The 11,913-nt window shown below is 39.7% G+C and overlaps 1 protein-coding gene across 1 annotated transcript; it reads right to left on the reverse strand.

Annotated features, from left to right (window-relative positions):
• Positions 1–326: 326 nt before the first annotated feature.
• Positions 327–9,382, reverse strand: LOC106886753 (ankyrin-2-like). The gene is made up of 11 exons (XM_014939945.1): positions 9,290–9,382; positions 8,690–8,738; positions 8,369–8,412; positions 7,571–8,229; positions 5,538–5,643; positions 5,112–5,258; positions 4,820–4,880; positions 4,422–4,588; positions 4,229–4,339; positions 2,560–2,671; positions 327–2,240 (listed from the first exon to the last, which is right to left on the reverse strand). The coding sequence occupies exons 1-11, from the start codon at positions 9,371–9,373 to the stop codon at positions 2,227–2,229; spliced, it is 1,554 nt and encodes a 517-aa protein (XP_014795431.1). The 5' UTR covers positions 9,374–9,382; the 3' UTR covers positions 327–2,226.
• Between the last annotated feature and the right edge of the window lie 2,531 nt (positions 9,383–11,913).

Here is an 11,913-nt window from a genome sequence, read left to right on the forward strand (position 1 = left end):
CTGTACTCTTAAAAAAAACACAACAAGAACAACAAACCCTAACATACCTGTCAGCTTTTAAAGTCTATTTAACTTGCTCTTTTCATGATAGTCGCTTCTGTTGTGAGTGTAGTATGGCTGTACCAGTACATAAAAATCAATAAGTTTCATATTGCATACTGCATGAAATAATATATTTATTGACAGGAAGGAACAATGAAACAATGTAAAGCGTACCTACTAATGTCAGTACAATTAGTGTATAACAGTTGTAGAATATATTTTACAAGCTACTTCAACTTTGAGTATATTGCGTAAATGATACTAATAGCTTAAAGTTCCCGTCCTTTCCCCTGGATGGTTTCCATGTGACTAAAAATCTGATTAATATTTTATTCTTATGTGATAGTTTTCTACACTTTTTAAAGATATCCTATAAGCAAATTCATTTTTCTTCACTGAGAATGCTTATTGATGAACTTCTCTGTTCACCATACTGCTTCGTTCGTGGTTGTGTGTGTGATGCAGAATTTCTTGATCAGTTTTCACTGAAAATAAGGACTCTTTAATTTCAGTGGGTCTTGAATCTGATCCTTAAACCACACGAATGGAAGCTGGGTAACCTGGAAGATCCTCATTAATTCTCTTTTAATGAATAAAAAGTTCTGTGAGCACAGATGTGAGTTAAAATGCAAACATGAAGGAAAAATGGGGGGGTGGGGGGTGCAGAACAAAGAAAAACCATTAGAGAGGAAAATATTTGTATTTCCAAGTAAAACCTGGGACAAAAAGGGAAAAAGAAAATACTTCACATGATTAAAACACAAGGACACCTATGAAAAGAAGTGGACGACTATTCTGTGGTGTTACACAACTCATCATGTGAATAGCAAATTTTCATTTTTTTTTTAATAAAATACTTCAAAATTTTTAAATATCACATCTCATTCTGACTAGAGAAAATACAGAAGAGTACTGTTTAGCTGTTCAGGGCATAAGAAACATAGGATATGACCCAAATCCCAGTGGAATTAATTTAAACACTGTCATTTTTCAGTAAAACATTGTGCAACATAGCTCTTGGAGCTTAACACTTAAGAATATCCAATAAGAGGAAAGTAACCTTTTTTACAAGAAGAAAATGGAAAGGGTTCATTAAAAAATATTCCCCAAACATGCTGAGTACTTACTACTGGATCCTGCAATTGTTACACATAAAAAAATCTCCCATTTACTTCAACAGGAGGTACGTATGTGAGTCGATTGCTGGATCACTCATTTTGTAGGTTATGTAAATGTAGATTGCTCCATATGTAGCAAACAGGGAAGTTTCATAGAAACCAGCTAATTCACAATCAGAAGTTAAAACAAAATGATACTAAGTCTGGGAAGTCCTAGTTATCCTTTTTAACTTGCAAAATTGCTTAGTATAAAAAATTATCTTTGTAAAGTGTTGTTACATATTTAAATTTTATAGAGGTATATTCTGCTGTTAAATCATCCAGAATGAAAGGAACTGATTCCAAAGATTTTCTGTCCCAGACTTCACCTACAGCACATTACTGGTAGCAAATTCTGATTGAATAAATATAGAGCTCGATTTTTGTTGAAAAAACATGCTCAGTAGCAGTGTGTGGGTATGTTTTATTGTGTAGGGATTTTTTTTTTCCCAATGGGACTGCCTTGAAGTGTGACAACTCCAGCCTTGGACAAATTCAGAGCCAGGCTGCACAACGTGTTAAATATAGCCCATCAGATTATGAGTTCCCATAGCTCATGTCTAAAATTACACGTTGCCTGAGATTTCCAGCACATCCGAACATCAAGTTTGCACTCTAGAGACTAATTTAACACTGATAGCCTTAAAGACTAGTCTCTGAATGACTAAAATCGAAGGGTGTTTTTTCTTAAGGTACACACCTGCATTAAAATTTTGTCAGAGCTTCACCATGTAGAACACCTACAACTCAGATTGACCTCAAAAGAGAAGTATGAGTGCTCAGCTTTGTGAGAAAATTAACAGCTATTCATTTACTGGAGTATCTAACACTGAATGTTTAATACTGTTGTAACCTGGCTCAAGGGTTTTCCCTATTTATTAGTTTACTCTTTAATTCTGGATACTGAGGAGGTATTTTCAACAGTCAGTTCAAGCTGTAATACTTTTGAAGACTTTTACTGTCTGTTCTCTGCCTATTCTTCAGCAACAGTTGCAGCATGCGGACCATGAGACGCAGATAATGAGCCTTAGCAGCATTTCCCTGGAAGGCAATAAACCAACAAATATTCAGCTCAGTCTACATGCTAAGTGTTCCTTCTCATGCCAAATATTTATTGCTCTATTTTCTATTTGGTTTTGGATGAGTAAGGAATTTTGCAAGCAAAAGAGATTCTGTGCAGAGCTCTGGAGTTCGTCCAAAGTCTGTTATAAGTCATTGGGCATCTTTTGTATCAGTTCCACATGGACTGATTAATTGTTATATAGCAATGCAGGGAAGGTACTAGAGCTAGTCACTACATTACAGTTGTTGAGTTACAAAGACCCCAACTAGGTGAAATCAATTTCCTACAACCAAATACCTTTAAGAGTGATATCAAAGGCATCTGAAGGTGACATGGAAAAAAGTTCAGAAATGTTATCTGGTGATGAGGGACTGGGCATTCTTCTTGGAGCATCCAGCAAAATGTACCCCTGGAGAGATAAAGAAACCAGAACAGTAAATTTCCAACATTAACAGTGATGCAGGTTTTGTGTCAAGAATGTGTACTGGTTTCGACATGCGAAGCCTAGATTCTTCCCCTTACCATAAGATTAGAGAGGGTAGTGTGTTTAACAGGTCAGTCAGTAATGAGCTGGAATGAAATTATTTTTGTCTACAGAGTACAGTTGTTAAGAAGATAGGTTCCCAAATGTGGCTTAACTCTGTATTTCTAATTGAAATCTTATTATATTCTCAGTTTCTGCAGATGTACACTGGTGGGAACTCTTATCTGACAGAGTCAAAAAAGACCTTAGAAAAGGTAAAAGGGCTGTCGCTTTTAGGCACTGGATATTTGCTGAATCATGGACAAGAATTATGGAATTTATTGCAGATACTGCATTATTTTGATAGAACAGAATTTTACCCTAGAAACTTAATCCTCTGTTAGGCACACAAGTTTCTGCTTTTCAGTGTTGATGTCTTGTCCTGCACCAAAAATTTAGCAAGAGATGCTGATACCCACTGGATAATCTGGTGATCTTTTGGCCCAATAATGCAAGTTTTGGATAGTTTTAGTGTTGAATGTGTGTGCTAAGAGACAGAGAAAATGAGTTCTTTCTCTTTCAATAAGCTGCTGAAGGTAACAATATAGTGGCAAAACTTGGGCCTGTAGCATTCTTTTATCAGCAGAGGAAGAATTCTCTTGGTGTTGCTTCTGAGATGCCCCGTGTGTGTAAAATGTTGGAAATTAAGGTATTGTTGCTAGGAGGAGTTTGGACTGGGGATGGATGTGAGCAGTACGCTGGCAGCACCTGCATGCAACTGGACTGCTCTAAATTATAGCAAATACAAGAGAGATATCGAGGTGCTGGAGCGAGTGCAGAGGAGGGCAACGGAACTAGTGAAGGGCCTAGAAGACAAATCATATGAAGAGCGGCTGAAGGAGCTGGGGCTGTTTAGTATGAGGAAGAGGAGGCTGAGGGGAGACCTCATCACTCTCTGCAACTACTTGAAAGGACACTGTAGAGAGGTTGGGGCTGGTCTCTTCTCACAGGTAATTAACAATAGAACGAGAGGGAACGGCTTCAAGCTCCAACAGGGTAGGTTTAGACTGAACATTAGGAAGGAATTTTTCACTGAAAGAGTGGTCGGGCATTGGAACAGGCTGCCCAGGGAGGTGGTTGAGTCACCATCCCTGGCTGTGTTTAAGGGACGTTTAGATGTGGTACTGAGGGACATGGTGTAGGGGAGAACTTTGTAGAGTAGGGGAGATGGTTGGACTCGATGATCCCAAGGGTCTCTTCCAACCTCAATGATTCTATGATTCTATGAAATAAAGCAGTCCCTACAGCTGGAATGGGACCAAGTGTGGCAAGAGCTCATACAGTGCTTTGTCCCCCAAACAGGGGATTTTCTGCCCTATGCAAGATAGGGCAAGGTTGGGAGCATTATCTACTGTGTTTACAAGGGGTACAGCTTGTATTACTGCATTTAGTTTCTTCGGTACAAACGCTAGAGCCTGTGTAAAAGTAGCTACAGATAGTTACCTCTTGAAGAATATTCTGTGCCTTAGTCTTGTGAGTCTGAAGCAAACACATGAGTTCTGTGTTCTCCTCAATTTTTAAATGAGTAGTGGTAATTTGACATGAATTTAGTACCTGCAAATGACAGTGAAACCTGTGATTGCAAAAGCATAAGAAAACCTCAGGCCACAAAAAATAGCCTGCGGCTAGCCCTCACCTGTAACTCAGGCTTTCCTCCCATTTGTAATAAGCAGTTAATTCCCTCAAGAATTTGATCTCTGCGTAGTCTGAGAAACCTTCCCATGTCAGTATCGATGTCAGTTTTTTGAGATTCCGTAACCAAGACAGTGTGGGCAAGAGCAGCACAGTGTAGTGGTGTTAAACCTGAACAGAACAGACCACAGAAAAGTCAAACAAATCTGGTGCTTGAACATTTTAGTGGAGTAAACCATCCCACACTTGGATAATCCTAAGGCAACGCCCTATTAAGACTGATTTGCTGTCCTCCTATATCTTTTAGTTTTAAATATGAGATTGAACATTATTAGATAAAATCTGTAGTCTGAAACTTGGAGTCTGCACTAAGTATCTATGCAGTTAAGCTTTTCCTCTTACCATAGTGATCATTCATATTCACTTCCACACACACGCCGTTGTTTTTGCAATTTTTCAAAACCTGAAACAAAGACGATGAGCGTAAGTCCTGATTTTTGGCAGTGCCAAAATACTCCTTCCTCCTCCAACTCCATCTTGCTTTAACCACATCAGACCAAAGCTAATTTTCAGGTACAGAAAATTCTTGGGTATTTAAAACAAAAGGTCATGCATTTGTTGTTATGTGTATATATATATATATGTATGCATTACCTTTGCAAATGTCTTTATACAACATAAATGACCGACTTACCTCTAAAACTCTCAAATATCCATTCTCTGCACACAAGTGGAGTGGAGTTTTCCCCAAACTGTCCTGTTCATTGACATTAGCTCCTAGGGATATCAGATCACTCACCATCAGATGTTGGTTCTTTTCTGCAGCAAGATGTAATGCAGTCTAAGAAGAGAAGAATGGGAAACTCATTGTGAAAGGCAGAAACAGTTTTACAACAAAAATGCTTGTTAGAGAATGAGGGGAGTTGGGACTCTGGTTTCTGTTCCAAGTTGTGCTAATACTTGGTCAATGCAGATCACTTCCTCCCTGTTCCCGTTTTCCCCTCTTTGCAAGGACAGTAGCTACACCTTATCCAAATGGATGCTTGGTGCTTGACTGGGATTTGAAATATGTTTACATGTGGTAGAAGATCACCCCATTCTTGGCAAGTTAGCATCTTACCCGTTTCTTTGCATCCTTCTCATTGATCTTATTTAGGGATGCAAATCTCTGTGCAAGTGCATAAGTCAGTGCTCTTCTTCCCTGAGCAACAGCCTTGTGCAGCAGCCTGGAATACAACAGAGTTTTAAACAATTAGAAGACAAAGCAGTGGTTAAAATACTCAAAAATAACAGTGTTTTAAAGCATGAAACGTTAAAGTTTACAAATGATGAAATCTTGGGATATTTAAGCATTAAAATTATTTAGTCTGTATATTAATAATGGAGATGCTGATTTTGTCTGCCAGGACTTTTTGGTCCTTCCTTCCTTCTTGCTATTACACCATTCCTCTCCTCTCCCAGAGCTACTCTATGATTCTTTTTTTGCTACCAATCTCTATTTCCTCCTCCTTTTTCAAAGATTCCTTCACTACAGGGAACAGAGTGTAACATACCTAAAAACCGAGATAAGGAAAACCCTCCTCATGCCCTTAAAAGAAACGAAGTTTTTCAAAACTGTAATTCAGTCCTGTGGAGGAGGAGAGCTCAATTTCTTCTGTGTATTCAGTCTTACTGAACTACTCAAAATAGTACAAGTGTTTCTCCTGAATTTCATCCTGAAAAAGATGTTCTTTTCTTGTAAATTTGAGTATGTCTTCCTTTCTTCCTGGAGGAAAAATTAATGCAGGCATTATATTTATTTATTTCTCCCTTGTCTTGTAGCATGATATCCTTGAAGATGTCTGAATAACTCTGACACTTACTGCTGTTTGTTTTTCACTGGTGTTTTTTGGTTTGTTTGGTTGGTTTTTATTGTGGTTAGCTAATATTGTTAACAGAATCACAGAATTATCTAGGCTGGAAGAGACCCTCGGGATCATCAAGTCCAGCCATCCACCCTACTCTAAAGTACTCCCCTACACCATATCCCCCAAAACCATTCAGTACAACTCAGAGTTAGCTTATTCGGTGTGTGTTCGTGCCTTCGTGTGTTCTTTTGAGCGTGTAATCTGTTTAAATACTTCATAGAAGTTAGTGGGCTGCTGGAAATTTTAGCTTGTGAATTTTACATAAACATGAGAGTAGAAATGTCTTAATGTCTTAAATATGATTAATTTTCTTTATGTCTGAGAATTTTGTCTGTATTAAAAATATGCAGGAAATATGGTAGTGGGTGGCTTATTGTAACTCAGTTACAGTTACGCTATTGCTGAAAAGTTACATCTGTAATTTTATTATTGCACTGAATATCATTATTCTGAATGGAATGTGGTACTTCATGGAAGGGAACAATGCCGTGTTTAGCTTTCCCTGCATGGGTTAAATAGACAATCCTGTTCCCAATTTAAACTATATGAGCAGGAATTAATCTCTTTCCCACTAAGACCAGGACCGTTTATAAGTTATGTCATGCTTTCTGTCATTCTGATTTGATACCAGCTTCCGCAAAGTAGCTGAACTGTATGGAACCTAATAAGATATTTTAGTTTTTTTAAAATAAACAGCTATTTTCTCTATAAGCATGCTAAACTAAGGAAAATGGGACCTGTAAAACCTTTGCTTTCATTTCCAACAAAACAGCCACTCCCAGTTCTTTGGAAGTGTATGCTCTAGACTATCAGCGTATGCATGTTTTGGTGTAATCCTCCCACCCATTTTTATTACCAACTAATAATACAAGTAATTATCCTGAGATTGTCTTCAGCGTGGAAAAGATATCTTTTGCATGTCTCTCTTTTTCAGTAGCAATTACTTGTTTTGCTTGATTTTAATTTTCTTATGAATACCTACAAATATAACTCAGTCTTTAATAGTGCTAACACTCTGAACTTATCCTGCTGTCAGTTTATTTTGTCAATACTACTGCAAATGTGGAATCTTTCTACTTTTACTATCTGCCTAAAACTGTGTGTACTGAGGTGAATTTGAGCTTCCTATTGAGCAAGGAGGCCTTTGCCACAGGTGTGCCCAAAACTAGCAGTTGAAGTTAAAGCAAAAGACAAGTAATGCCCCAGGAAATAGAAATCAATATATTTCAACAGAAAAATTGGAGACCTGTTGCCATTTTCATCAGGTGCAAGCAGTTTGTCCACTGGGATATTTCTCAGTAAACTTTCTTCCCTGTGTAACTGGAACTGGAAGAAAGAGATGGCAGAGTGATCCTGTGGTGTGAAAGACATTGGGGTCGACTTCAAATGTCCTTCAATGTCTGGAGGGCCTGTATTAGCTTTCAGAAGCACCTCTGAACAGCCTCCTGATGGGTTAGAATGTGGAGATGTGTTCTGTGAAGAATGCCTTGGGAAATCTTTCTGGGTACTTGTACATGCATCCTGTATCCACCAGCTAGTCTCTTTCTCACTTGTCCTTGAGAATATTCCTGTTGGGTCGGACTCTTGCATGTTTTTCTGATCATCAAGAAAAGAAGTCTCTGCCTCTCCCCGCAGTACTGAGTTGGAATCTTTAAAACAGCTGTATGAATGCAACGTGGCTAAGCTGTGGCATCTTTCCTGCAGGCCTCCAGCTGCCTGCTTGTTTCTTCCAGTTTCCCACCGAGAGGCTTGCAGATCTGAGGAGAAGCCCTGCCAAAAGCCATCTGGCACAGAATGCAGAGACTCCTTCTGCAACTGGCTTTTGTTCAAATCTTCCTGCAGTACCTCCACCAGGATATCAAGGTCCTCTAAGCCTTTTAGCGTTTGCCCAGCGTTCTCCTTGCTCTGAAATAGCAACAAAAATGGGGAGGGTGGAAGATGAGGTAGGGAAATCAGACATGAAGTGTCCTGTTCTCACTCAGTGATATAACATGAAATATGCCTGAGGAGGCTGGCAGCACAGAGTTGAAGGTGTTATGCATACCTGTCTAAGCTGTTTCTCTGTATAAGGGTGAACTCTTCTCTTTTCTGTTGGAAAGAAAGGAAGAAATAAGCTATTTTGAGTTAGGGGGGAGGGCTGACACATACAGAAGGTATAGTAATCAGAAATTTTGTCTCAGATAACAGGTAGATAACACATACATGGTGGTGATGCACAACTAGTCTGCTCCTATAATTTAAGGGGAGCTAGGAACCGGCATGGGTCTCTGACCATGTGAGAGAAGTGGTCTAGCTCTTTGGGTACCTAACAGTGATGATCACGCTAAAAGAGGAGGGTCTGTTACTAAGAGAGGAGTTTCCTAACCTGTTTTTCCTGAGGATCCTTTGGTTACCATCTTCATTAATGAGGCTTCCTGAAGAGAAAAAAAACACCCAACTCAAGTTGAGATGCTTGTACGTAAGTGAAGGTGAAACAGCGGCAAATATTCAAACACAAACAAAGTAAATTGTGTCCTGTGCTGTGCAGTTCACACAGCAGAGACTACAGATGAATAAATTTCCATGAGTGGGTAATTCATGGCAGTCTTATAATGATCTTTACAACAGATCAGGTATCTGGGAGTCTACCAGGTACTTGGGCTGTTTTTGCAGGTTGTTCAGAAATCTGGGTTGCTAGAGCAAAATTGTTACTGCTTCTTGGGCCATCTTTGGCTTGATTGCATGATGTATAGTATCCAGGGCACAAACGGGTTCTCTGGTCACTGTCTTAGAAATGGTCCTAGCACAGGCCCTCAGCCTGGTATGTTCTCCACCTTCATCAAAAGCATTAATTAGGTGGATGGAAGAGGCAGCAGCTGTAGGTGTAACCTCTCCAGAATGCCGGCAGACTGGGAGTGTGATGTGCCTGCACTGGGATGCTACATATCTGGGAAGCAACTTTTCTTAACTCAGGAAGAGTCCTCACCTTGCTGTGAGCTGGGTCCAGGCCTTTGGAGAGCCGAATTTTTCTCAGTAGTTCCCGTACTGGCATCTTTACTCTCACACCCATGTAGCGCTTCTGAGGGGGATCAGAGCTAAGTCCAGAGTCTGGAAAAACATAACATGATGCTTAAAGTAACATAATTCTGTGAGCTGTTATAGAATAGTGGGAGCATGAAGTCACCCCGAGAGACAACCTCAGATTCTGACATTCATCATCAATTGTGGGAAATTTCCACATCACCCTACATGTTCCTTAGCTCTGGCCTACTTCCTGCTTAACAATTACTTTAATGCGTTGCTTCTCAGGCTACAACAGACTGTGGGGCATCACAAAGGGAATTCTTTTCTTAAGAAACAAAACAAAAACAAGCCCCAAAGCTGGCTGTGGGATATTCAGTCTCGGGCCATAAGCAGAGAGCTGAGTTAATCCACAAATTGCCCCATGAAGGCTGTTGTTAAACTTTAGTGCACAGGGACGGTTTCAATTTTGAGTGAAGGCAGAGGAGAGACTGTTCCAAGGGTAAATGTGCCACCGAAGCTGGAAAGAGAACAATAGGGGCAGGGTAGCAATGCAAAAGGAAATTTGGATGGATGGTTGGGGAAAAAGAAGGAAAAGAAGTTGCTGTTTCTGGTTTAGAGCTTTCAGTAGTGCAGAAATAAACGTACTATCTTGAGACTTGGCCTTGGGCAGTTTTTCTTGGTGCCGTTCAGCTCAGAGGTCTCAGACTTAGAGCACATGACTGCTTTTGGGGAATATGACAACACTGTTTAGATTACTGCCTCTCTTTGTCACGTTCTGATTTTCCTCTGTTGTAGTAAATCTGTCATTGTGGTTTCCTGTCCTGTGGTATGTTACATTGGTATCAGTAGAACAATAAGGAACAGAATTGTTTCAGAAATTAGATAGTAGTGGTGCTATGTCCAGTGTCCTTCTCCGGTAGTTCTTGGTGCATTTGGGAGTCAATGTGGTGTGATTTAAAGGGAAGCAATGATTTTCTGTAATGAAATGAAGTAGTTATTTGAGAATATATGTAGTTGTCCAAACAAGCTTGTGATTGTCAAAACAAGCTGCTCTGTAAGTGTTTGTGTTAGGTCTTCTTGCACCTTGTACTCGAATCCCCAAGCTTGAAAGACTTGCCCAGATTAGGAGCTTAAATGCATTGCTTTTGAAATACCTTTTATGTAACACTGTGTCCCACCCCCGCCCCCTTCTTCCCCCCCCCTTAAGCATGATCTTCTTCATATAGAATGCATTCAGCAACAGCTATTGTCATTATAAGACGATAGCTTTATTGCGTTAGTTCAGGGTCTTCCCAACTGGTTAGCACATAAAATATACCATATAGAAGGCAACTGTTCCAAAGAAGCCCAAGTGTTGGGAGTCAGAGTGTGGGCTACTGAGACTAAGGAGTCATCCAGCAGCAATGCTTGCTGGAGCAGAGAGAAGCTTCTCTTCCTAGTGTAGCTCACAGCATGAGGAATAAAAACAGCACTTGTGATTAAAACATGCTTATGATTAAACAACGCAGCAACCTAAAATGAAAAAGGCGTATGCAGCTTGGGCAAGCAGTTCCTATTACAGTAGAAGTCAGCGTTAAGTAAAGCATGAGGTGCCTTGTACCAGTATTCCTCCTTGACCAAATTCTGCATGCGTGCCCCGTAGCAGCTGCTGGAGTCTGGCTGGCTAAACCCTGTGGAGGAGAATTGCAGGAGCTCGACAGATGGGAATGGTAGACCTCCCCCAAACTTGGGCTGTCTCAGAGTAGGCAATATTGGCATGGAAACCAGCCACACAAGATGTAGTTTCTAGTTGAGTGATACTGTTTCTCTTCCCTGCTCCAGGCAATGAGAGACTGACACCCCTTCAGCAGGAGGGTCTTGAATCCCAAGTAGCAAATGGTGCCTTTTGAATATATATTGAGTTGTCATTTTGTGCTAAGATTTCTGATGTTTCTGAAAGTTTAACCTAACACTGAATAATTAAAACATTGGGACTGCAAAATTATAGTTTATCTCTGACTGCTCTAAAAATGGAAATAATTCCTTTTTTAGACTGGTGTTTTGACAATGAATTATTTACTCTTTATAGAGTTTTGTAAAGGCCTCTATGAAAAGCTTTATTAAAAAACCCCAAATTGCTAATACAATGTCTTTAAAGCTATTTACAGTGAAAATGCTATATGATGGATCAGGCCACATGCCCAGATGTATCCTTGAAATTGAAGCACTCAGTAAAGGCAGTGATTCACCAAACACACTTTCATATGACTTTGTAATGTTAATAACTCAGAAGGTCATATCTATTACCTTACTGTTAGATTTGGAACCAAACTTGCAATTCAGGATGTAAATGAGCATCAAAATGCTAGAGATAGACAGAAATGATGGAATATTGAGCATCCTTTACAAAACAGAATAATTTCTGACTTCAGCAGCAGACCACAACAAAATGAAAGCAAGATATGAGTAGGAGAGTGTGCTGTACATCTCCATTATTATTGCCACAGAAGCTTAGTATGTGCTACTGTTAGTACAGCTCTCTGCTAGCACAAAAGGAGTTGCAAGTCATTGTACTTTATTGATTTGCAAAAGAAGCATAATAGTGTT

This window comes from Calidris pugnax, unplaced genomic scaffold (genome assembly GCF_001431845.1).
Source record: "Calidris pugnax isolate Ruff unplaced genomic scaffold, ASM143184v1 scaffold92, whole genome shotgun sequence".
In the NCBI taxonomy this organism is placed as follows: domain Eukaryota; kingdom Metazoa; phylum Chordata; class Aves; order Charadriiformes; family Scolopacidae; genus Calidris; species Calidris pugnax.

What these genes read in the sequence shown, in the direction of transcription:
- LOC106886753 (XM_014939945.1), bottom strand. Translation starts at nt 9,373, where the DNA reads ATGGGTGTGAGAGTAAAGATGCCAGTACGGGAACTACTGAGAAAAATT. An exon ending in TGGACCCAGCTCACAGCAAG is followed by an intron (nt 8,739 to 9,289) that starts GTGAGGACTCTT and finishes TTTTCTCTTCAG; the next exon opens with GAAGCCTCATTAATGAAGAT. An exon ending in AGGATCCTCAGGAAAAACAG is followed by an intron (nt 8,413 to 8,689) that starts GTTAGGAAACTC and finishes TCTTTCCAACAG; the next exon opens with AAAAGAGAAGAGTTCACCCT.